The sequence below is a fragment of the Danio rerio genome, chromosome 8, assembly GCF_049306965.1.
Source record: "Danio rerio strain Tuebingen ecotype United States chromosome 8, GRCz12tu, whole genome shotgun sequence".
Lineage (NCBI taxonomy): Eukaryota > Metazoa > Chordata > Actinopteri > Cypriniformes > Danionidae > Danio > Danio rerio.
Window position 1 is genome coordinate 58,708,734 of NC_133183.1, and position 23,767 is coordinate 58,732,500.

Sequence of the window (23,767 nt, forward strand, 5' to 3'; positions counted from 1 at the left end):
GTTCTTACTGTGAGGCGACAGCACTACATACTGCGCCACTGCGTCATGGTGGCACAGTGGGTAGCACGATCGCCTCATAGTGAGAAGGTCGCTGGTTTGAGCCCCGGCTGGGTCAGTTAGCATTTCTGTGTGGAGTTTGCATGTTCTCCCTGTGTTGTCGTGGGTTTCCTCTGGGTGCTCCGGTTTCCCCCACAATCCAAACACGTGCGCTATAGGTGAATTGAATAAATTAAATTGTCTGTAGTGTATGTGTGTGAATGCAAGAGTGTGTGGGTGTTTCCCAGTTTTGGAAGGGCATCTGCTGTGTAAAACTTACGGTGGTGGTTTATTACGCCTTGGCAACCCCTGATTAATAAAGGGACTAAGCCGAATAGAAATGAATGAATATTTTTTATTAATTAACATATATGTGGTTATATGTGGCAAAAACAGCCACGAAAATAACGAAAGGGTAGTCCATTTGAACAGTACACAAGGGTTAACTATCTACTTTAATTCACTGCTTCCAAGATGCCCAAACTAGGGCCTGTGGGCCAAAGTTGGCCCATGGTAACAGGGGCGGATTGGCCATCTGGCAACACTGGCAAATACTAGAAGGGCTTTTTAAATGTGGGCCGATCATTTTTTTATTTTATTTTTTCTAAATATGTATTGTAGTTTTACATGCAGGCAGCATTTATATCTGATGATGATAATAGTAGTAATAATAATATTATTATCATTAGCTGGCTGGTTTCAAGATGGCCGATCCAATCAGAGGTTACATGGACGTAATCAAAATCTGGCAAAGGATGTCAAATTGTAAGTGCAACACAAGCTAATTGTTGGAGATACATACACATATTTACATATAGACACACACACACACACACACACACACACACACACACACACACACACACACACACACACACACACATATATATATATATATATATATATATATATATATGTGTGTGTGTGTGTGTGTGTATACATATATATATATACATATATATATACATATATATATATATATATATATATATATATATATATATATATATATATATATATATATATATATATATATATAAAGGCTCACTGAAATTAAATGGTGTAAATGAATCAGATTTTATTTTAATGTACATACTGTCTCACGACAATGCAGAGGCTTTGGTGGGCAAATCAAGTGAAAGGCAGATTGTGCTTGACTCGTGTATTCAGCATTGAACTGCACTGTGTTATAAATGTGATTGTTTATGTTTGTATTACAATAAGTGAGCATTAAAGCATTAATTAAGCATTAATTGATACGACTTTAGTTAATGTTTTCTGTTTATTTCGTAATATTAAGAAAAAAATGGATATTACCCATGACAGAATGTAAAATAGTTTGGTATATTTACCCTCGGCCCACGGCTCTCGATGATATTTGTTTTTTTGACCCTTTATACGAAACAGTGTGGTGACCCCTGCGCTACTATGAAGGCCTGCATATGGTTTGAGTGCAGGAGCGATGTATTCTGCTATCGGCTGGTTTGGGCTGGCGCGCTCGCGGTTACAGAAGCACTGACGTGTTCACAGAGCAGCAGCGCGACGCGCGGATCGGTAGCCGAAAGTGACACAGCGGCACAACCGGGTAAGACAAATATATTTACTCTCTCCTCATTCCTATTTTGAACCTTTCGCAGGCTCTCCTGCCCCTCTGGTATGTTAGCTGTTCGCCTAATTTTAATCCCCCCGCCCGGTGGCAGGACGACTGCTAACGTATATGTTCTGTAAGATGCGATATTAGATGGTGCTAGCAAAGTTTACCCGTTCGGATTTCCCCGGAAGTGAGTTGTCCACTTTTTATGTGTGTCTTTTGGTCTTTGTAGTTTCTTCTTCATATCCAACAAATAGCACATTTGCTACTTAAAACTACAACCTTTATGTTTCCGCCCCAGGCAAATCACGTTGCGTAGGAGACCGGGAAGTGTAGTTTATTAGCATCTTCCGTATTGCGTGTGTCAATGTAGAAATGATTTTCTAGGAACTACAGCAACCAGGATGCTCTACGCCTTAAAGGAATCACTTAGCTACGGCTAAAATCCTGATGCTAAATAGCAAATTAGCTTACAAGCTCTGCCCATTAGGCTTCTAGTTAAAATATCAGTGAGTTCATGAAGTAAACGCAGAGGTAAGTATAAAGACTGACTGAGAATAGATACCCACCGGAACTAAAGCCACTGTTCATTTGCATGCACTGACCTGTTTGGTGTAGACGTCAGGAAATGGATCAAGGTTCTGCACTGGGATCACTGAAATTATTTTGGTATTTAAATAAATTATTTAGCATCCACCTCAGTGAAGCATTAGTTTATGCTTTCGTCTTCACCAATTACTAAAATATGGTATTTTAAAGGTTATGTTTTGATGCAAAATCATCAAACCGGCCCTTCATTCATTTGATACGCCGTTTTTTGACGTCGTCTTTATTTAACGTTATTTGTGCTTAACGTTACTCTTTTACTCTATCAGCCTCTTGTTCGTTGACGTGATCAGTTTTTTTGGACTTTGCCTCAGATTATATCTTTAGATTAACACACAGAGGATTCCATGTTTACAACCAGGAAATCAAGACGACGCTCTTATAACTAAACCGTATATTATTATTAACCTAAAGAGAGAAAACGTCACCGATCGGTTAATTACCTGATGTTTTTGGCAACAAATGTTCAGACTACTTTTTAACCTTGGTACCAAAACGTAATTCCAGTTCCACCCATTACCCCGCCTGTGAAGTGTCATTTCCTATCGGTAAGTTACAGAGTAAATCAGGTGATCCGAAGAGAGGAAAAAATCCTCAGGAATGTGTTTTAACTTGCATGAGATTTTCTGAAGCCTTTTCTTAATGTTTTCATTCTTCTACAGTTAAAAACGAAACTTTTTTTTATTTTTATTTAGAAAAGAAAGGATATTATTAACTATTAATGAGGTAAATGCATATTTATATTGTTTAAAGAATAGTTTATTTTCATATAGGTCTCCATTTTGATTGTTTATAAAGAGAGATACATCTCACTGAGAAGTGAAACGTCTTACTTTGTTGTTGCCTTAAATTCTACATCGAAAGCATATTAAATCAAAGTATCAGGCCTACATCAATGCTCTAATTTCAAATATGTTTAGTAAAAATTAAAAATGAATTGTGGGTAAGTTAAATGAATAGTGTCAATCGGTGAAAAATAAAGCTGCATATCCAAGCCTGTTCTTATTAACATATAAAATTAGTAAATATTATTTTCTGAATTTAATAAAAAACATCTTGCATCTTTTGGAGAACCAATTCATATACTGAATTATATCATAGAATCATTTGAAGCTGTATTATACCTTTACTACACCTATTTTAACCCATATATAGGCCTGTCACGATAAGGAATTTTTGTTATGCAATATATTGTCACAGAAATTGTTGCGATATTGTCATTTTGTGGCACTGATTATGATTATATTATGGCATAATAAGGCAAATAAATAGACATAAACACTTTAAAATACTTCTCATTTATTTTGATTCTATAATTTAATGTTAAAACAGTAAATGTCCTATTGTACATGCAGCGTCTTGATTTATTTAGGCTTGTTGTTTTACTCGGTTACCCACTTTTTCGTTGACGTGATTGTTTTATGGACTTTGCCTCAGATTATACCTTTAGATTAACATAGAGGATTCCACAATTGCAACCAGTAAATCAAGACGACTTTCTTATAACTAAACCGTATTATATTATTAACTTAAAGAGAGAAAACGTCACCGATAGGTTAATTACCTGATATTTTGGCAACAAATGTATAGACTAATTTTTAACCTTGGTACCAAAACGTAATTCCAGCTCCACCCATAACCCGCCTGTGAAGTGTCATTTCCTATCGGTGAGTTACAGAGTAAATCAGGTGATCTGAAAGGAGGAAAAAATCCTCAGGAATGTGTTTTACATGAGATTTTCTGAAGCCTTTTTTAATGGTTGTAATCTCCTACGATTAAAAACTAAACGTTTTCTTTTAATATGAAAAAGCAAGGCAATTATTAATCAGGTAAATGCAAATTTATGTCGTTTAAAGAATAGTTTTGTTTCATATAGGTCTCCATTTTGTTTGTTTATAAAGAAAAACATCTCACAGAGACAAGCTTGTTTATTGAAAGTATCAGGCTCACATTGATGTCTCAATTTTAAATATGTTTAAGTAAAGAATAAATTGAAATGTGGGTAAATCAAATTACCGGTGTCATTCAGTGAAAAAAAAGCCACATAATTATTCAAGCCTGTACTTATTCAAATATAAAAGGAATAAATGAGCAAACACATTTTTTTATTGAGACGAAGTTGGTTTTATATTCGCACATTTGTTCAATTCGCAGTTTCTATATTGTTTACCATGGTACTTTTAATATTCGATCGGAATTAGCATGCAAGTACGACTTGTAAACAACAGTAACACTATCTAATTTACTGTGAACAATGTTGTACTTTGATAGTAAGTTACAGAGTAAATCAGGTGATCGAAAGGGAGAATAAAATCGTCAGGAATGTTTTACATTAGAATTTCTGAAGCTTTTCTCAGTTTTTGTATTCTTTTTACAGTTAAAAACTAAACTTTTTTTCTTTTAATTTAGAAAAGCAAGGCAAGTTATGAGCTATTAATGAGGTAAATGCATATTTATATCGTTTAAAGCATATTTTATTTTCGTATAGCTCTCCATTTTTATTTATTTATTTTCTTTGTTTATAAAGAGAGAGACATCTCACTGAGACATGAAACATCTCATTTTGGTGTTGTTTTATATTTGACATAGAAAGCTTGTGAAATGAAAGTATCGGGCCTATATTAATGTTTAAATTTCAGATATATTTAGTAAAAAACAGCACAATCAAATAGCAAATAAAGAGACATGAACACTTTTTAGTACTTATTGTTAAGGTTATTTAGAGTCTAGGGCGAGGCAGTGGCGCAGTAGGTAGTGCTGTCGCCTCACAGCAAGAAAGTCGCTGGGTCGTTGGTTCGAACCTTGGCTCAGTTGGTGTTTCTGTGTGGAGTTTGCATGTTCTCCCTGCCTTCGCGTGGGTTTCCTCCGGGTGCTCCGGTTTCCCCCACAGTCCAAAGACATGTGGTACAGGTAAATTGGGTAAGCTGAATTGTCCGTAGTGTATGAGTGTGTGTGTGGATGTTTCCCAGAGATGGATTGCGGCTGGAAGGGCATTCGCTGCTAAAAAACTTGTTGGATAAGTTGGCAGTTTATTCTGCTGTGGCGACCCCGGATTAATAAAGGGACTAATGAATGAATATTTAGTGTCTTTAATTTGATGTTAAAATGATAAACGTCCTATATAAACTATTAAATGTTCTTTTAGGTAAATGTTCAATTATAAACTGTCACAGGTGAGGTAGAATGTAAATGTCATTGTAAAATAGCTTTAACGTAGGGCTGGGCCGAAAAGCGATATTATGTTGTATCGCGATATCATTTATGTTATCTAATTTATGATAATAACAGTGATAAGCTCTGGACTTTTTTACTCTAATGATCTAAGAGCCAATCACATAGCAGAAACGGGCAACAATGGGAATCTAGTAGGGTTGTCACGATACTGGAATTCAGGACCAATCAATACTGAAATTTTAAAAACATCCTGCTAACGTTTGAGCGCAGTCTTAATCAGCGCTTATTCTTGATTGTGTTCAAGCGCTCAACAGAAATGAATGTGATTGGCCGTGAAGGTCATCCGTTCACCAAACTAACCGCTGTTTACTGAGTCTAACCATAGACAAGGGCATTTCTGTTAAACACAATTGTAATCAGTGCTCAACAGCTGGAAATGTATGTTTTTAAAATTACAACATCGATGGGTACCGTGCTACCCCAAAATCTAGGAGTGTGTTGAAATTAGGGATGCACCAAGTCTTTGGCCTCCGAAAATAGGTTATGCTATTTAATGGACCCTCTCATTTTAGGGCTTTAGTCATTGTTGGCATGCTCTTTTAAATCTGGAAGCATTAACAATTGATATCGAAATATATCGTGATCAGTCAATAATTAATCGAGATTGCATTTTTGCCAATTCGCCCAGCCCTATTTTAACATTATTTGTGAATTTGTAAATGTGTTAAAAAAAAAATTGACGAGGTCATCTCCAAGTATTGCATGAAAAAGTCAATATTGATTATTGTGATCGGCCTACACATATAGAAACAAAAAACTATATGAATTCAACTCAAGTTTTTTTTTTTTTCTTTAATTCGAAGCACATCTTAACACCTCATTCAAACTAGGAACTGTTAGAAATTTTAAAATGGTAAAACAAAGACGTGCTTTCCTTTTCTAGTTGTAGTTTTCTGTGATCGGAGGATAAATGGATGGCTTAACAATACACAGAAATGTACAAACGTATGCTTTAGTTAGAAGATTGTGTGGTTTATAATGTATAACTAAACTAGTACTGAGTAGTAGAATGATTTGCATGAGGTTTTGAATAGAAACCTGAGTGGACATTGAGTGCAGTGAACAGATTGCTTGTGTTTTTCATTAGGATTAAACTGTAAATATAAAAGAAGTACAATTGTGAATTGTTCATATATGGTGTCCTCCCTAAATTCACAGACAGAATGCCAGAAGGAGACAGTGCCGGTGAATCCATCCATGGGAAACCATCAGCGATCGGGAACTTCTTTAAGCGGCTCGGACAGGTGAGGCTTGGTCTAGTCACATGACAGGGCTCCAGCTGTACAACTGTAATATATTAACATCATCAAATTAATAAAATATGAAGCAAATGAGAAATAAATGACAGAAAAGGATTAAAAACAGACAATATCTTTAAAAATTATCATATTTACAAGATTAAAACTTGTAGATTATTTAAATAAGGCAAATGTGTTGATTAACCATTACTAATGGTGTACATATATTTTGCAGCCATTTTAAAAGAGTCATTTCGTCCTCTCCGAGTATATTAAAGCGTTTCTGAGTCGTTTAGATTTTAACAATTTGTTATTTAATGTTTCTCTCGCTTTCGTGCATGCTCAGTCAGTTTGCAAAGCCAAGCGAAAGTAGGCTTAAAGGTGCAGTAGGTAATCTGCCAAAATGCTAACCGCTTAGCATATTATCTTTGAACGGCGAGGAGGGACTGGGATTCATAGCCACGCCTCCTGAAATCGCGAACGCGCGCACCGCGACACGACAGCAGACAACCCACTAGTTCATGTCATTCGCCAGTTAGAAAGGTAACAGTTAGTTAGTGTTTGGCCGGTGACGTGCAGAAATTACAGTTATTACTAAGCCATACTTGCATGTTATTTCAGAGCGAATATTCAGAGTAGCATGGTAAACAGTATAGGAAGGCTGTCATTGTTCAAAAATGACCCAATGTGATTATAAAAGCAACTTCAGCTCAAAAAAGCAGGTTAGGCGGATTAGCGCTATTTACTGATGTTTTGTTGTTAAACTAAATATAAATCTACATTATCGATGATGTAAAATAACTGAGAATACTCGCATCAATCTTTCGCTGGGAGCTGAACAACACGTCTGTGCATATAACCCATTCATAACTCAACAATCTAACATAAGCTTAGCCTGACTAAAACAGTTTTAAAACAGAACATTACCTGTCTAACAGTAATACTTCAGCCATGGTGTCGTCCTTCCTCCAGCGTGCTAAAGTAATTCCAATATTGATTCAGGAGTTTCCAAAGTTTCAATTCAGCATTTGATTTCACCGTGTCTGATTGTCTCGTATGCAGATGCGCAGAAGTCCGAATCTACATTTGGTGACAGACAGTATGAGCTACTTATCGGAATTATGGGAGATGTCGGCCCGACAATATTTAATTGAATGAACATTTTATGCGTTTTCCAGAATATAAGAATAAATATAAACACATTTAGATCATTTACTTTAATCAGTACTATTGGAATGTGAAGAGACTTTCAACCAGCACAACAAAACATGTTTCTGAAGACAATCACCTACTGCACCTTTAAGTAAAAAGGTAATGCATTAACGCATACAAGCTTAAGAAAGCAAAAGTTGAATCCCGCACATTTTAGGAGCTTTAGAATAACCGGCCGTACTAATTTGAGTCCCAAAAAGTGCAAAATGCAGTGTTTCTTTATTGGAAGAATATTGTAAATTGAAATTGTACATGGCTTTGTTGCACTGAAGTTGTCAGCAGCTCAAGGCATGTGAGCAAAAGTACCAATCTCATTAGTCAGAGAAAAATAATGGGATTTCACCCTATTGAAAAAAAAGAGCCAGAGGTGTTTATTTATTTATTTATTTATTTAAATGATGTTTGGTGTGTTGCATATTCGCATTAGCACCCTTTGTTTTGTCACATGGCATTAAACATCAGCGATAATCGTGGTGTGTGTAAGCTTTTAGTTGAATGTTGCTGAATAATCAGATTCACTAATTATATTCTTGTTTTTATATTGCAGATTTATCAGTCATGGTTGGATAAGTCAACGCCGTTCTCAGCAGTCCGATGGGCATCCACGCTTATTCTAACGGCCATATATATGATCAGAGTATATATACTACAGGTAAAACAAAGCAAAAACGTGTAAAACTACACTCACCCTGCTTGTTTAAACTACTTATTTGAAATGAGGAGAAACGAAACAATTCTTACATTGTTTTTTGCTGCCATGAGATTGGCTGATTAGAAATTTAAAATTAACGAGCAGTTGAACAGGTGTACCTAATAAAGTGGCCGGAGAGTGTAAATGATACAAATGTATTGTTATGCTTTAAGCACAGCATTTTAGCATCTGTTTTGGATTTGTTTGTGCAGATTTAGCATATCCTATTAGAGTAACTGATACAGTTATGATCACAAAGCATTATTCAAACGTAATTACATGTTTGTTTGTTTGTTTGTTTGTTTGTATTAGGGGTGGTACATAGTCACATATGCTCTTGGGATCTACCACCTTAACCTCTTCATTGCTTTCCTCTCACCAAAAGTGGATCCCTCATTGCTCGATGATCCAGGTAGGGCTGAGATCAAAACCGATCTGCATCGTTGAGGGGATTTATTCTTAATCAGTGTTTCTCTTGGTCAGATGAGGGTCCGGCACTACCCACAAAACAGAACGAAGAGTTCCGGCCGTTCATCAGGAGGTTGCCAGAGTTCAAGTTCTGGTGAGTTTTGAAATATTGAAATAGTTTTAGGGCGAGGCAGTGGTGCAGTAGGTAGTGCTGTCGCCTCACAGCAAGAAGGTCGCTGGTTTGAACCTCGGCGCAGTTGGCGTTTCTGTGTGGAGTTTGCATGTTCTCCCTGCCTTCGCGTGGGTTTCCTCAAGGTTGCTCCGTTTTCCCCCACAGTCCACACATGCGGTACAGGTGAATTGGGTATGCTAAATTGTCCGTTGTGTGCGTGCGTGCGTGCGTGTGTGCTTGGTGTGTGTGTGCGTGCGTAGTGTGCTTAGTGTGTGTGCTTAGTGTGTGTGTGTGCTTAGTGTGTGTGTGTGTGTGTGTGTGTGTGTGTGTGTGTGTGTGTGTGTGTGTGTGAGAGTGTGTGTGTGTGAGTGTGTGTGAGTGTGTGTGAGTGTGTGTGAGTGTGTGTGAGTGTGTGTGAGTGTGTGTGAGTGTGTGTGTGTGTGTGTGTGTGTGTGTGTGTGTGTGTGTTTTAGTGCGCGCACGCGAATGAGAGAGAGAGAGAGCTTTGGCTGTGTGTGTGCTTGCCTTGGTGCTTGTGTGTGTGTGTGTGTGTGTGTGTGTGTGTGTGTGTGTGTGTGTGTCCCAGAGATGGGTTGCGGCTGGAAGGGCATCCGCTGCGTAAAAACTTGCTGGATACGTTGGCGGTTCATTCTGCTGTGGCGACCCCAGATTATTAAAGGGACTAGGCCGACAAGAAAATGAATGAATGAATTAAATATTTTATGAGTGCAAAGAAATAAGTGGAGCTTTTTGCAATGTGGAAAGCAGAATTTGGCAACAAATTCTGAAGGAAAAGGAAAATAAGTAAGCAATTTGGAAAACTTTTAGTTTTGTGCAATATAAATGTATAATAAGTATTTTTTTTATAATAATATATATAAATAATTTCTAAAACATTTACAATTAATGCACATTATTTGTTCAGTTAGTGACTGTGTTGTTTTTTACTTTTAATTCTTAATAGTTTTTTATTTTTTACAGTTTTACAAGTGTTTTTATCTTTTTTTTTTTTTTTTTAGATTCGTCGTCAATACTTTTGGCAGAAAATGTATGCCATAGTAGCGACGACACCTCATACATGGTGGCCTTACATGTTTATTATCATGAGAGGATTTTGAATAACTGCACTGACCAAAAAAAAAAAAAGCCTGCGCATTTTAGTGATTCAATTTCTTGAGTGGATTCTCACTAAAACAAACACCTCTCATTGGTCATCGGGTGTAAGATAGCACCACTTATTTCTGACTATCTACGTTGCTTAACGCTTCCAAAAGTGCATTGCCAATCGAAACCTTTAACATGAATACACACTGGGGCATTTTCCAGATCTTTTTGGTCTTTGTCCCATTATTACAACTTCAACTGAGGGTGATCTTGCTTTCATTTGAGATGCTTGGCAATCTTTAGCAACACAAGGCCTGGCTTTCTAGTAAGTTAGACCTAAAATTAATAGCGTTAGCCTTTAGCTGGACTGGGTTACCAGCTATTAATAAGTTGCTGATGTTACGCAATGTTGCCATCTAAGATAGTTATTTTCTAAGTATCTAAATCATCCTAAAATAAAATGGCTTTGCATATCATAGAAAGTCAGGGCGAAAAGCATAACTCAGCAAACTGACATAGTTTGGACACATGTTTGTGATGGCAGGAAATAGGTGGTTTTTAACCTAATTTTTGAGTCTATCTTTGGTTACACTAACTGGTTTTTCATGAGAAATGGAGTTTGCGCATGGCTTGTCATACAGAAAATACCAGACATATCAGTGAATAACATTTATAAACTTGTTATTTATATCACAGAGGGGCTTTAACCTCTGTGTTTACATAAAACGTTTACATTTTATTAATTTAATCAAGTTTTGGCCATCTTAGCCCATTTAATCCCTCTTGTTACAATTGACCATGTCTTGTATGCTTATTTTTAGAATATCTAAGAGTTTTTGTTGGCTTTGGCTATTAAATTACACTTTTAAATAAAAAAAATAGATCACAGATTTAATTTCTTCACATTTTAAACAAAACAACACTAAACCTCCAATGGACCCTTCGCTAAGCCCCACCCTCCTTAGTTACTGTTGCTACGCCTGTCAAGCTTTCGTGCCTGGCACGGCTTTTTCAATGTGTGCGCGCCGGTTTCAGACATTGCCAGGGATATAATGTATTTTTCGGCGAACAGGTGTGATATCTGACAAAGCCAGGCACACACCACATAATAGGCGACCTATTAGAGAATAATTCAGGCAAAATTGAAGCTAGCTTAGCCTAGCTGCCTCATGAGCTATCCATTCAACAGCTTAGTTCATGCTCAGCAGGAGAGGTGAACTTTAAAAATAATCTAATAATAACAAATGAAACCGTGATTTCTCTAATTTTAGCCAAAAAACCTGATAGATTAATTGGTGTGCAATGAAATATAGCGATAATAACCGACGAGGAAACACACATGACAGTGCTTTTTACACAGTTCATTCATAGATAGAACAGCCAGAAAGGGGAAACTGATGGATTTGTGCCAAATATTAGCATCATTGACCCATAACAATGTACAGTAAGTTACATATTACTGTCAGTGTGTTTGTGTGCTCTTTATAAATGACTGAAAAACAGCTGCTGGTGAAGTATATTGATCGCAGCTGCTCAGTTTGTGAACATATCTCGGTTTTGTTCTGTTAATTTTGTAATTTCAAATATTCGTAGCTTGGAACAGATGGAAATATGAAGTTCAGTAAAGTTAGCAGCAGATTCGTATTTTCCGGATCAATAACTCATGTCATTATGACCTATTCGCTAATAGTGAGACTAAGGCTGCGGCCGAAACCGCCTACTACTCAGTAGGTACTGCATTTGAATTTAAACGTACTACTCGGCCGTTAGAAAAGTACGTTCTATACAGTATGAATGTGAAAAGTATGAATGGAATTCAGACGTACTACATCTGCCATTTTGACATAGTCACGTGACCTACCTGCGTAATTTGCGTCGCTTTACTCCCATTCATGAATTCGCTCGTGGGGCATCATGGGATAGCGATTCCAGAATCCTGCCGGAAGTAGTAAGTCATCCGGGTACTTCTCGCATACTGTTTTTCGAATTCTATGAATTCGGACACACTACTCGGCTCACATACTGATTTTAGCGTACTATATAGTATGGAAGTATGCGGTTTCGGACGCAGCTTAAGTTACTCATGTTATGGCAAAGGCTTAAAGGGAGCATTACTCATAATATCGAGCGAAAAAAAAAAAAAAAAGGAATACGACAGCTGTGGAACATAACCAGCTTTGTTTTTTTGTAGGAAACACAGTTTAGATCTGTTTAGAGTAAGAGGTGTGTGAGTTATTTCCGTCTGTCACTGAATGTGTCAGGGATATCAAACAAAACCAACTTAGCTCCGCTCCTTTAGCGCTTCTCACACAGCTTGATCCATGCTGGCATTTCTCCTCTTGGGTTTTAGGTTTTGAAAAGGGAAAAAAATTCCACCATCCCATCCAAATTTAAGGATACTGGGTATCAGATTTGCACAATCCATATGCACTCGCTCGAAAGCTTGACAGAGCCCCTGCGCATAGCTACAGTTGCTAAGCCACGATTGGTGGGTGGCAGTTTTTGGGCATGGCTTAGCAAAGGGTCAATTCTAGCAAGATAGTATGCAATAAAGGTGTACTTAAGATATAATGAAGTCAGTGTAGTTATTGCTGTCATACAGTGTTTACAGTCAATAAGCCGAGGAATAATCCAATATTGTAATGGGGGTTTAGTTTTCGACAAAAGGTTGACCAACCACAATGGACTTGGCCATCTGACAACCAATCAGAACAAGGCAGACTCTCAAAAGAAGGGGTAAATGAAGAAAAAAATGATTGTTTTATTTAAAATGTGAAAAAAGGTAAAGTTGGAAACACCAAACCTCCAATTCTTCTTTTAAAAAAAAACCGTTTGCATGGTTTGTGAAGTTTCGAGCACACTGGCTCTTCATTAGAAATGTGTACTTGATAAGATATATTAAAATCAATGTAATTTATTGCTGTCATACAGTCTTTATAGTCGATAAAATAATAAAAAACTGATATCATAAGTGTTTAGTTTTCAAAAAAAGTGGTCGACCAATCACAATGGACGGGGCCATCTGACCACCAATCAGAGCAAAGCAGACTAAATGAAGAAAATTAGATTTTGTTTAAAATGTCAAAGTCAGAAACCCCAAACCTCCAATTAATAAGAATAAAAGCTTTGCGTAAGTTGTGACGTTTCGAGCACACAGGCTCTTCATTAAATATGTGTACCTTATAAGATATATTGAAGTCAATGTAGGTATTGCTGTCATACAGTGTTTACAGTCAATGAGACTAGGAATAATCCAATATTACCAGTTACAATGGACTTGGTCATCTGGCCACCAATCCGAACAAAGCTGACTCTCAATAAAGGGGTAAATGAAGAAAAATTAATTGTTTTCTTAAAATGCGAGGAAAAAGTAAAGTCGGAAACACCAAACCTCCAGTTCTATCAAATTTATTAAGATAATTTTAAAAATGTTTGCGTAGTTTGTGACGTTTCGATCACACAGGCTCTTCATTAGAAATGTGTACTTGATCAAATATATTGAAGTCAATGTAATTATTGCTGTCGTACAGCGTTTATAAAGAATAAAAGAAGGAATACTTCAATATCATGTTTAGTATTCTAAAAAAAGTGGTCGACCAATTACAATAGACAGGGCCATCTGACCACCAATCAGAGCAAAGCAGAACAAAAATTCAAAGCAAATCTTTAAATAATAGTAATTTAATGCCTCAATATACTCAAGCCAAATTATTTTCGTTCGCATTCTTTGATACGTTTTTATTACACGCTGTTCAGACATTAGCATTAAAACTAGCTCATAATTTATCCACTCTTAAGTCATCCTCAGTGTATATGACTTTCTTCTTTCAGACAAACAGAGGTCTGTTTTGTCCTGGCCTTTCCATGCTTTTTAATGGTGTTAGTCAGTGGCGATCTTCTTTTATTTTAATGTATTTATTTTTGCTTCCGAAAAGAACCTAAATCAGTTGTAAAACTAACCCATACTCCGGCAGGGGGTTAACACATGTCTTATGCAGCAGATCAATGTGTTTTTGTAACACAAATATTTGTACAGCTTTTAATTATAAACTCAAATCACTGACTAACAGCGGTGCAGAATGCGTTTTATCAACAACTGACTTCTAAATGTTATGTAATAAATGACACACAAGACGTCTTCAGTTTTGCCACACAGTTTTTTTCACCACAATAAAACGACGCCAAACAAGAACTCATTGGCCTAACATTACTGCACAACATTACATTACTCTTATGGGGTTTTCACACTGTAAGTCATGCTATTCGTGTGTAGTTAGAATATTTTGAGTCTCTTCATTCACGTGTCAAATTCAGTTCACAACAGACGCTGGATTTTGTTAAGAGGGATGCTGTGGTTTATGGGATTTATTGACCTTATTTTAAAATGCGGAAGTGCGCCTGTTTTCGCGATTGTCTTAGAACTTCCGATTCAGTCGCCTATGGGAGAAATGACTAGGAATAATAAACGGCAGAAAATGGTCAAACTACTTGCTCTACAAACAAATGTTTGCATGACTATACAGACCAAGTAAAATAATATAATAAGAAAATATGAAATTGCAACATCAAGCTGCATAACGAGCAGTTTTTAACGTCAAAAAATGAATGGAATTGAATGTGACCGGAAGTCGCGAGACAAAAAGATTCAAATGGCATCGCCCACTCGTCGGCGCAGAATGAGGTGAATAGAAAGGCTGGAAAAATGACGTGGACTTGTTCGGAACAAGTTCCTGATTGATTAACATGTCACAAGTTTTTGCGAAAGTAATTCAAGCAAATCAAACACCCAAAATGCTTAATTTGCACTATCATTGGCTCAAACCGCGTGATTCACTCTGCAGGATGTTCATCATCTCTTTATATTGATAGAACATTTTAATCACTTGCGGTTACCACTTCCACGTCATTACTCTTCAAATATCAATGTGTCTCAAGGCCTGTTCACAAGAAGTACGATAACAATAAAGAAGACATCGTTTTAAATCACAGATATGACGATAAAGATGTAGAAACATGATACTGTTTTGATCACTTCAGTACTATTGTTTTTAACAACAAAACACTGACGGTCAGAATCAGTTTAAATACACCGGTAATAGAAAGGCTCGTGAAAGAAGCTAGAAACAACATTGTGGAGAAGCTGTGCTAGATCTTAAGTTCTCTTTTCAAAGTTTGTTTTAATAATAATGACTATTTCTGAAACCTTTATTTATTCTATTGGAAAAAATGATAAAAATACATGAAAGTTGTGCAAGAAGGCTTGCAAATTGATGTATCAAAATAAAAGTACCTCAGGTGACCTGTGCTAGTTTCAGTTCTGTTGCTGCGGGGGAAAAAATTGTGTTTTTGTTAGCGATCGTAAGATTCGTTCTTTGATTAGATTGATTACACAAGGTGGATTCACTGGTCAGACACGCTAATCACTAATGACATATGAAAAGTGTGATCTAAAAATAAACAGATCATTTATCGTTTTTCAGTGTGAAGACAAATATAGTTATGATTTTTAGTTAAATTTATAGTTATCAAGCTTTGTGTGAATGGGTTTTTATCATGTTTTATCAGTCAAGTCAAACTCGAACAAGTTGTCGAGCGCACATTCGGCAGCCACCTAAAGTATTTACTTTTAGTTTAGAAATTAATAATAAGAAATATTTCTGTTTCAAAAACACATTAATCCACTTCATAAACCACAAGCAACATAAGAGTTAGTTTGACGATGGATTTACATGCTTTTGGAAGCTAAAAAAGGTCATTTATACAATATGGAAGAACCATTATATTGATTACACAAGCTGGATTCACTGGTCAGACGTGCTAATCGGTTAGAATGCCAAATGAAAAGCCTTGTATTAAAATAAACGGATCGTTATCATTCTTTAGTGTAGACGCAAATATATTTATGATTTTATTTAAATTCATAGTTGTCTTGCTTGGTGTTAATGGACCTTTAAGTCATGCGTCATCAGTTGAGTCAAAGCTTAGGCAATAAGTTGTCGAGAACGCACATTCAGCAGACGCCTAAAGTATTTGAGTTTAGAATTTATTAAGAATATTGTTTTTGTTACAAAAACACATTTATCTGATTCATAAGACTTGCGTTAACCCACGGGCAGCATATGGGTTAGTTTAATGACGTTTACATGCTTTTGGAAGCAAATTAGGTGATTTAAAAAATATGAAAGAGCAATTACACGAGCTGGATTCACTGGCCAGACGTCCTAATCGTTTGTAATGCCAATTGAAAAGCCTAATCTAAAACTAAACCGATTGTTATCGTTCCTCAGTGTGAACGCGAATGTAATTATGGTGGCGTATGGGGTAGTTTGGCAATAGATTTACACACTTTTGGAAGCAAAAAAAGGCTGTTTTACAGTATGGAAATTGAAACTACTCTGACTATTGTTTGCAAGTAAATTAAATAAGGGAATCTTCATTTTGGGGTGAACTATTCCTTTAATATGTGGCAGTTCTTGCATACAAGTATAGATTTAATGCATTATTATGCCTGTTTCGGTTTGATGTTACAGGCATTCAGCGACGAAAGGCATCGTCATCGCTATGATTTGCACATTCTTCGACGCCTTTAACGTGCCAGTGTTTTGGCCCATCCTCGTAATGTATTTCATCATGCTGTTCTGCATCACCATGAAACGGCAGATCAAGGTTCGTCAATAGATGATGTTTCTAGTTCATTAGCTGAGCCGTGTTGTCTAAATATAGAGTTTGACATTTTTCCCTCTCTCCACAGCACATGATCAAGTATAGATACCTGCCCTTCACACACGGGAAGAGGACTTACAGAGGCAAGGACGACACAGGGAAAACCTTTGCTAGTTAAAATTCCCCTTCCTGAAATTAAAGTTATTGATGAAGAATGGTGCGTAAAGGGGGTTGAGGTTTTTTCTTTTTTTTTTTTTTCTCTCTATTTTTTTTTTATTTCTATCTTTTTTTCTGAGTAAGAAAAAGCCAAGCCTGTTGGATCGTTTGAAACTGTAATGCTGCCTTTAAGTGTTTTGGGGTCTTTGAGAAATGCTGTAGAGAGCTTCAACACTGGCGATTTTTAATATAGTAGGACGTGTGAGATTCCACTCGAAAGATTCTTCAAACTTTAATAAATTTTTTCTTCAGAATGGATTTTAAAAGGAAGTACATATTTTATGCTCATCGTCTCACTCTCGTGTCTTTTTAAAAACCACAAGAGACAAAAAGAGATATTTAACAGAATGTTCATGCTGCTCTTTTTCCATATCTTTTTCCTAAAAAATAGCCAGATGTGTTCTGCTAATGCTAAAAGTCATACTGATTTGGAACTAAATGAATATTAGAAGTACGTTTTTGCTTGTCTATTACTTCGTTATTTACGAATCACTTCAAATATGTTGTTTATAAAGGCAAACTGCTCATTATTTGACCCCCAGCATTGTGAAACAGTTTAATATTAATACCGTGGTACTTTCAGTGTCGATTATTATAACATTAGAATCAGTATTCAGACTAACATAAGAAGCTTCCATGAGAGAGGAGAAATTATCGATGATGATGATTATATCTTGCCACATGTTAATATTTGCCTTTTATGAACATTTGTGATTCTCTTAATGTGCTGTAGCATTGTATTTAATTTCTGTACATACATGTCCACTAATCAAAAATAATCCATTTGTGCTGTTTGTAAGTTATTCTTCAGTAGCTAAACCTTTCAAACCCCCGCGCCTTGTACGTCAGGTCTTCTCTTTTTTTTTAAAGCAAGCGTGCATTCCATTAAAATGAATATGACACACACAAATATTGGCTGTTATGTTTTTATCGTTTGAACATTCCCAGTAAAAACACTTTCTTTCTCTTTTTCTTTTACAGAGGAAACATAAAGTTGAGTGCTTTAACTATTGCAAATGGATGGAGAGGGTTGAAGGTTGTTGTTCTTTTTTGTTTTGTTTTTTTTTCCTCCATTTTGTGCTGGGCCATAACAACTATTAGAGTTTTTCTTAAGGGCAAATGCAGAGAACTTCAGTAACTTAAGCATTCAGGAGGACTTTTTCCTGTCAAAGTGCAGTTTTTTGGGGGAGGGGAGATATAAATATATATATAAAATGTATAATGTTTAATTTTTTTTAAATGGTTAGCATGTTTGAGTTCTTTCTTTTTCTGATAATGCCATTTTTACTGTATTAAATTCAGTCATCCAAACGAAAATAGGTTTGTTAATTCCTGATTAAAGACATTGCATGTTTTAGCTTTTCTTGTGCTGCTGGTTCAAGAGAAAACGAGATGATTTTAATAACTAAGTGTACATTTTTTTTTCACTCCAAATGCTATTAAAAAGCTGTGTTCCTTCACTGCTCATCTGTTTCGTTTTTAGATTTAAGAGATCAGTTGAATTGACTTTTGTGGTTTTTGACATGCGTTGGTCACACTTTACAATAAGGTTCATGAGTTAATGTTAATTAATGCATTTACTAACATGAACAAACAATGAACAATACATTTAGTACAGTATTTGTTCATGTTAGTTAACGTTAGTTAATGAAAATACAGTAGTTCATTGTTTGTTCATGTAAACTCATGGTGCATTAACTAATGTTAACAAGCATGGACTTGGATGTTAATTATGCATTAGTAAATGTTCAATTATGATTAATAAGTGCTGTACATGTGTTGTTCATGATTAGTTCATGTTAGTGTATTGTAAAGTGTTACCCATGCATTACATACAGCCGGCAGCTAGCTCTCTGCGACTCTCACATGGTCGCTATAAGCAGAGCTGCGCCCGGTTAGTACCTGGATGAGAGACCACATGGGAAAGCTAGGTTACTGCCGGAAGGAGAAGGGTCTGGCTGCAGAGTTGCACTTGCACCTTCAGGCTTGCACTCTCGGGCTTGCACGCTCAGGTACCCACGCTTCCTATGCAAGTGACGTCTTTAACAATCAACACCTTCACCTGGCACGTCACTTGAAATCAACACAAATAAGTTTCCAGTTCGTTTGCATTGACAGTGACGACGTTGTCAAATAATTTTAAGGACTCAAGTTGTACACCATGACAGACACCTACCCCAAAAAGCGGTTTGTATATTCATCATATGATTATAATGCTTTAATGTAAATTTAACCAAGCAGGCTACGATTACCATTTATACCAGCAAAGCTTATTACTTCTTTACATGAACTATTAGGGCTAAATATACACACAAAGTAATCTTCCACAGTTATGTCGCTGTGTGTTGCCAGAAACTACAGTGAAATGCTTGGGAAAAAAATGAAAGAAAAAAAGAAATTAATAAGAAATATTTCTGTTACAAAAACACATTAATCCACTTCATAAACCACGGGCAGCGTATGAGTTAGTTTGACGATGGATTTACATGCTTTTGGAAGCTAAAAAAGGTCCTTTATACAATATGGAAGAACCATTATATTGATTACACGAGCTGGATTCACTGGTCAGACGTGCTAATCGGTTGGAATGCCAAATGAAAAGCCTTGTATTAAAATAAACAGATCGTTATCATTCTTTAGTGTAGACGCAAATATATTTATGATTTTATTTAAATTTATAGTTGTCTTGCTTGGTGTCAATGGACTTTTAAGTCATGCGTCATCAGTTTAGTCAAAGCTTAGGCAATAAGTTGTCGAGAACACACATTCGGCAGACGCCTAAAGTATTTGAGTTTAGAATTTATTAAGAATATTGTTTTTGTTACAAAAACACATTTATCCAATTCATTAGACATGCGTTAATCCACGGGCAGCATATGGGTTAGTTTAACGACTTGTTTACATGCTTTTGGAAGCAAAATAGGTGATTTAAACGATATGAAAGAGCAATTACACGAGCTGGATTCACTGGCCATATGTCCTAATCGTTTGTAATGCCAATTGAAAAGCCTAATCTAAAACTAAACCGATTGTTATCGTTCTTCAGTGTTAACGCGAATGTAATTATGGTGGCGAATGGGGTAGTTTGGCCAGAAACTACAGTGAAATGCTTGGAAAAAAGACACTTGAGTAAGGGTGACGTATAAGAAGTTTATTGCAACGATCTTAATGAAATCTGTTACCTCAGATTTTCCGCCTTAGGGACACCCTTCCCTACTGAAAAAAACTGCTTAAAACCAGCCTAGGCAGGTTGGCTGATTTTAGCTGGTCGACTAGGCTGATTTTAGAGGGGTTTTGGCCACTTTCAGGCTGGTCTTAGCTGGTCAGGCTGGGAGCTGACCAGCTAAAACCTGTTTGACCAGCTTAAACCAGGCTGGTCAAGCTGGATTTAGCTGGTCATTTTCCAGCCTGACCAGCTAAGACCAGGCTGGAAATAGCTGGAAAGCAGTCTGAAAATGGCCAAAACCCCTCTAAAACCAGCCAACCAGCCTAGGTTGGTTTAAGCTGGATTTTTCAGTAAGGTTAAGATAAATTACCGAAAGACTTTCATGCAAGCGGCCACAGGTGGCGATTGTAAATGACGTCACTTGCAAAGGAAGCGCGATTGCCTGAGCGTGCAAGCCTGAAGGTGCAAGTGCAAATCTGCAGCCAGACTCTATTGGCCGGAAAGGGGTGTTGCTGACACCAGCAGGGGGCGCTCAACTTGTGGTCTGTGTGTGCACTAATGCCCCAGTATAGGGTAAAGTCTAGATTGGATACACGGCTGGCCGGAAGTGTGACATCCACATTAATATAGCAGCATTTTTTAATGACACTGTATAATAATTGTATTTTTACAGTACTGTGACGATTGGCTTTAGGGTAGAATAGGTGTTTAAAAATTACAATTTATTGGGTAATTTAATATAGACAACATAAATAATAACCGGTACAACTACTGTTTTTACGTCACTGTGACTGTTAGGTTTAGGGTTGCGGTAGACGTTAATAAAATACGATAAATATGAAATTTAATAAATAATAGAAATAATTCTTGTTAACTTTCAGCCGCATCCGTATCCGATCCAGCAACAACTCCAGTACAGTGAGGCGAACTCTATACTGCCCAGTAAGATGTTAAACCGAGGTCCCGACTCTCTGTGGTCATTAAAAATTCCAGAATGTCCTTCAAAAAAAAAAAAGAGTAGGAGATCCATTAAAATATAGATTTTAACAACATATAGCCCAATTACTAGTAAGAGAACAACAACTTTCTATTAATATCCTCAAAATACAAAATTACATCATTTACCCATATTTTATTCTTCATCCCCTGAATTCTGTTGATGATCAGGTATGTATACAAGAATATTAATTTAATTCATGTTTATTTCTATAGCATTTCTATAGCGCTTTTACAATGGAAATTGTGTCAAAGCCGCTTAACAGTGAAGTTCTAGTAGATTGAAACTGTGTCAGTCCAGTTTTCAGAGTCGAAGTTTAGATCAGTTCAGTGTGGTTTCATTTTCACTGCTGAAAGTCCAAACACTGCAGGGCAAATCCATCGATGTGCAGCTCCGCAAGTCCCGAACCGAGCAGGCCAGTGGCAAGGAACAAACTTCAGCAATTGACGAAAGTGAAGGACAAAAACCTTGAGAGAAACCAGGCTCAGTTGGGCACGACCATTTCTCCTCTGGCCAAACTTTTTATGCAGAGTTGCAGTCTAGGCGACGGAGGCTGGGGAACGCTGGACGTCCATCTGAGAGAAGCTGCAGGTGTGAGTAGGTCACCGGCGGGTGTTCAGGCTAGCCCACTGGATCAATGCGAAGACTTGTCTGTCACTGTAGTCTTTCAGGAATCTGCTCAGGATACGGCCTGGTCCAGGATTATGGATACCTTGGCATCATTTCTTCACATGTCAATGGCACTGCATAATCTCTAGAGGCCTCAGGATGACTATCACCAGGTGGAAATAGAGACTAAAGAAAATTATTGGTGTAGCTGCTGTTCATGAACCAAGGATTAAAACCATTCATTCATTTTCCTTCGGCTTATTCCTATTATTCATTAGGGGTCACCACAGCAGAATGAGCCGCTAACTTAGCTAGCATATACAGCGGATGCCCTTCCAGCCACAAACCAGTACTGGGAAACACCCATACTACACTCTACATACACTATGGTCAACTTAGTTTATTCTTAGTCTACCACATGTCTTTGGGCTGTTGAGGAAACCGGACGAAACCTACGCCAACATGTGGAGAACATGCAAACTCCACACATACATGCCAACTGACCTAGCTGTGACTCGAACCAGTGACCTTCTTGCTGTGAGGCGACAGTGCTAACCAATGATGCCCCGTTTGATGAACCATTGCAAATATCACTTTTTAATCTGAAAAGTACAATTAGCTTTTCCGAGTAACATTCATGTCATTTCAGTGTTTTTGTTCAAAACACATGTTGTTTTCATAAACTTGGACTGTAAATTCAAAGGAATATTTGGGCTAATAGTCCTACTGCTCATTCTCAGGTTATGGTTTTATGTGTGGTCCATGTGTCATGGAGCCCAATTCCTGTTTTTTTAATAACATACTAAAAATATAACATTGTAAACGATTGTAAAACGTTGCTAATCAGACAGGTTTTGAACGCGTTATGATTTAACAAATGTTAAAGTTTACAGTAGTGTCTAACACTAACATAATAATATACACATATTAAACACAGGAGTCTGAAAATGTGTTGCACTGATATAAACTAGCTACAACTAATTTAGCACTCTCAAATTACACTGCCTAATTCTCTTAAAAGGGCGTCAATGTCTTTGTATTTAGATAACAAAACTTCAAGCTAGCTGCATCTGCGAACATGTGATGCTAGCTTTTCTCAGAACTAGCTTTATCGTTTTTGAACAGTAAGGGGGAGTGGGATGAGGTGTTTGTTTAGCATTATTTCAGAAAGGGCCCTGGAATTCTTTTAAAAAGGTGCTAGTCAAACTTATATATGTAATTTTGACATCGAAGGAGTTTTTTTAAGCGTAACAATTAATTGAGTCAAACACTTAATCACATTTTTCGCCTTTTCATTTGGTTTTTGAACCATTAGTTTTGCGGTGTTGTTTATATTTTCCTGTAGGGGGCATCAGTGACGCAGGCAAAATGCTTTTACATTTGTGCTTTGTGTTTATATCATAAATGTGATAAAATGTATTAAAGTTTAGCATTTACTTTGATATTAATGAGATTTTCAAGAATTAATTATTAATATATCAAGTATTAATATTCCCGTTGTATTTTCTCTATTATTTATATGTCGTTTATTAATTTTATCTGTTTTTTTAAGTTTTACTTGTGAAATTTTAAGCTATATATATATATATATATATATATATATATATATATATATATATATATATATATATATATATATATATATATAAACATAAACTTAATTATTTTTAATTTACCGTTTAGATCAATAGATTGCTGCCATGTTTTTGTTGGACTATTTTCATTTTAGTTACTTAAGATTTTAATAATATATATTTTCAATGTCTTATATTGATGTAATTAATTTTACATTCTCAATAAAATAATAAAATCATAAAATTAATA

General features: G+C 36.4%; 1 protein-coding gene across 9 annotated transcripts; it reads left to right on the forward strand.

Moving 5' to 3' along the window:
* The first annotated feature begins 1,562 nt into the window (after window positions 1-1,562).
* Window positions 1,563-18,631, forward strand: rer1 (retention in endoplasmic reticulum sorting receptor 1). 9 transcript variants are annotated; one of them, XM_068222899.1, is made up of 9 exons: window positions 1,991-2,161; window positions 4,643-4,674; window positions 6,626-6,711; window positions 8,465-8,569; window positions 8,921-9,020; window positions 9,092-9,170; window positions 16,823-16,958; window positions 17,044-17,172; window positions 18,153-18,631. In XM_068222899.1, exons 3-8 carry the CDS (start codon window positions 6,631-6,633, stop codon window positions 17,131-17,133), a joined length of 591 nt encoding a protein of 196 aa, XP_068079000.1. In that variant the 5' UTR covers window positions 1,991-2,161; window positions 4,643-4,674; window positions 6,626-6,630; the 3' UTR covers window positions 17,134-17,172; window positions 18,153-18,631.
* The last annotated feature ends 5,136 nt before the right edge of the window (window positions 18,632-23,767 follow it).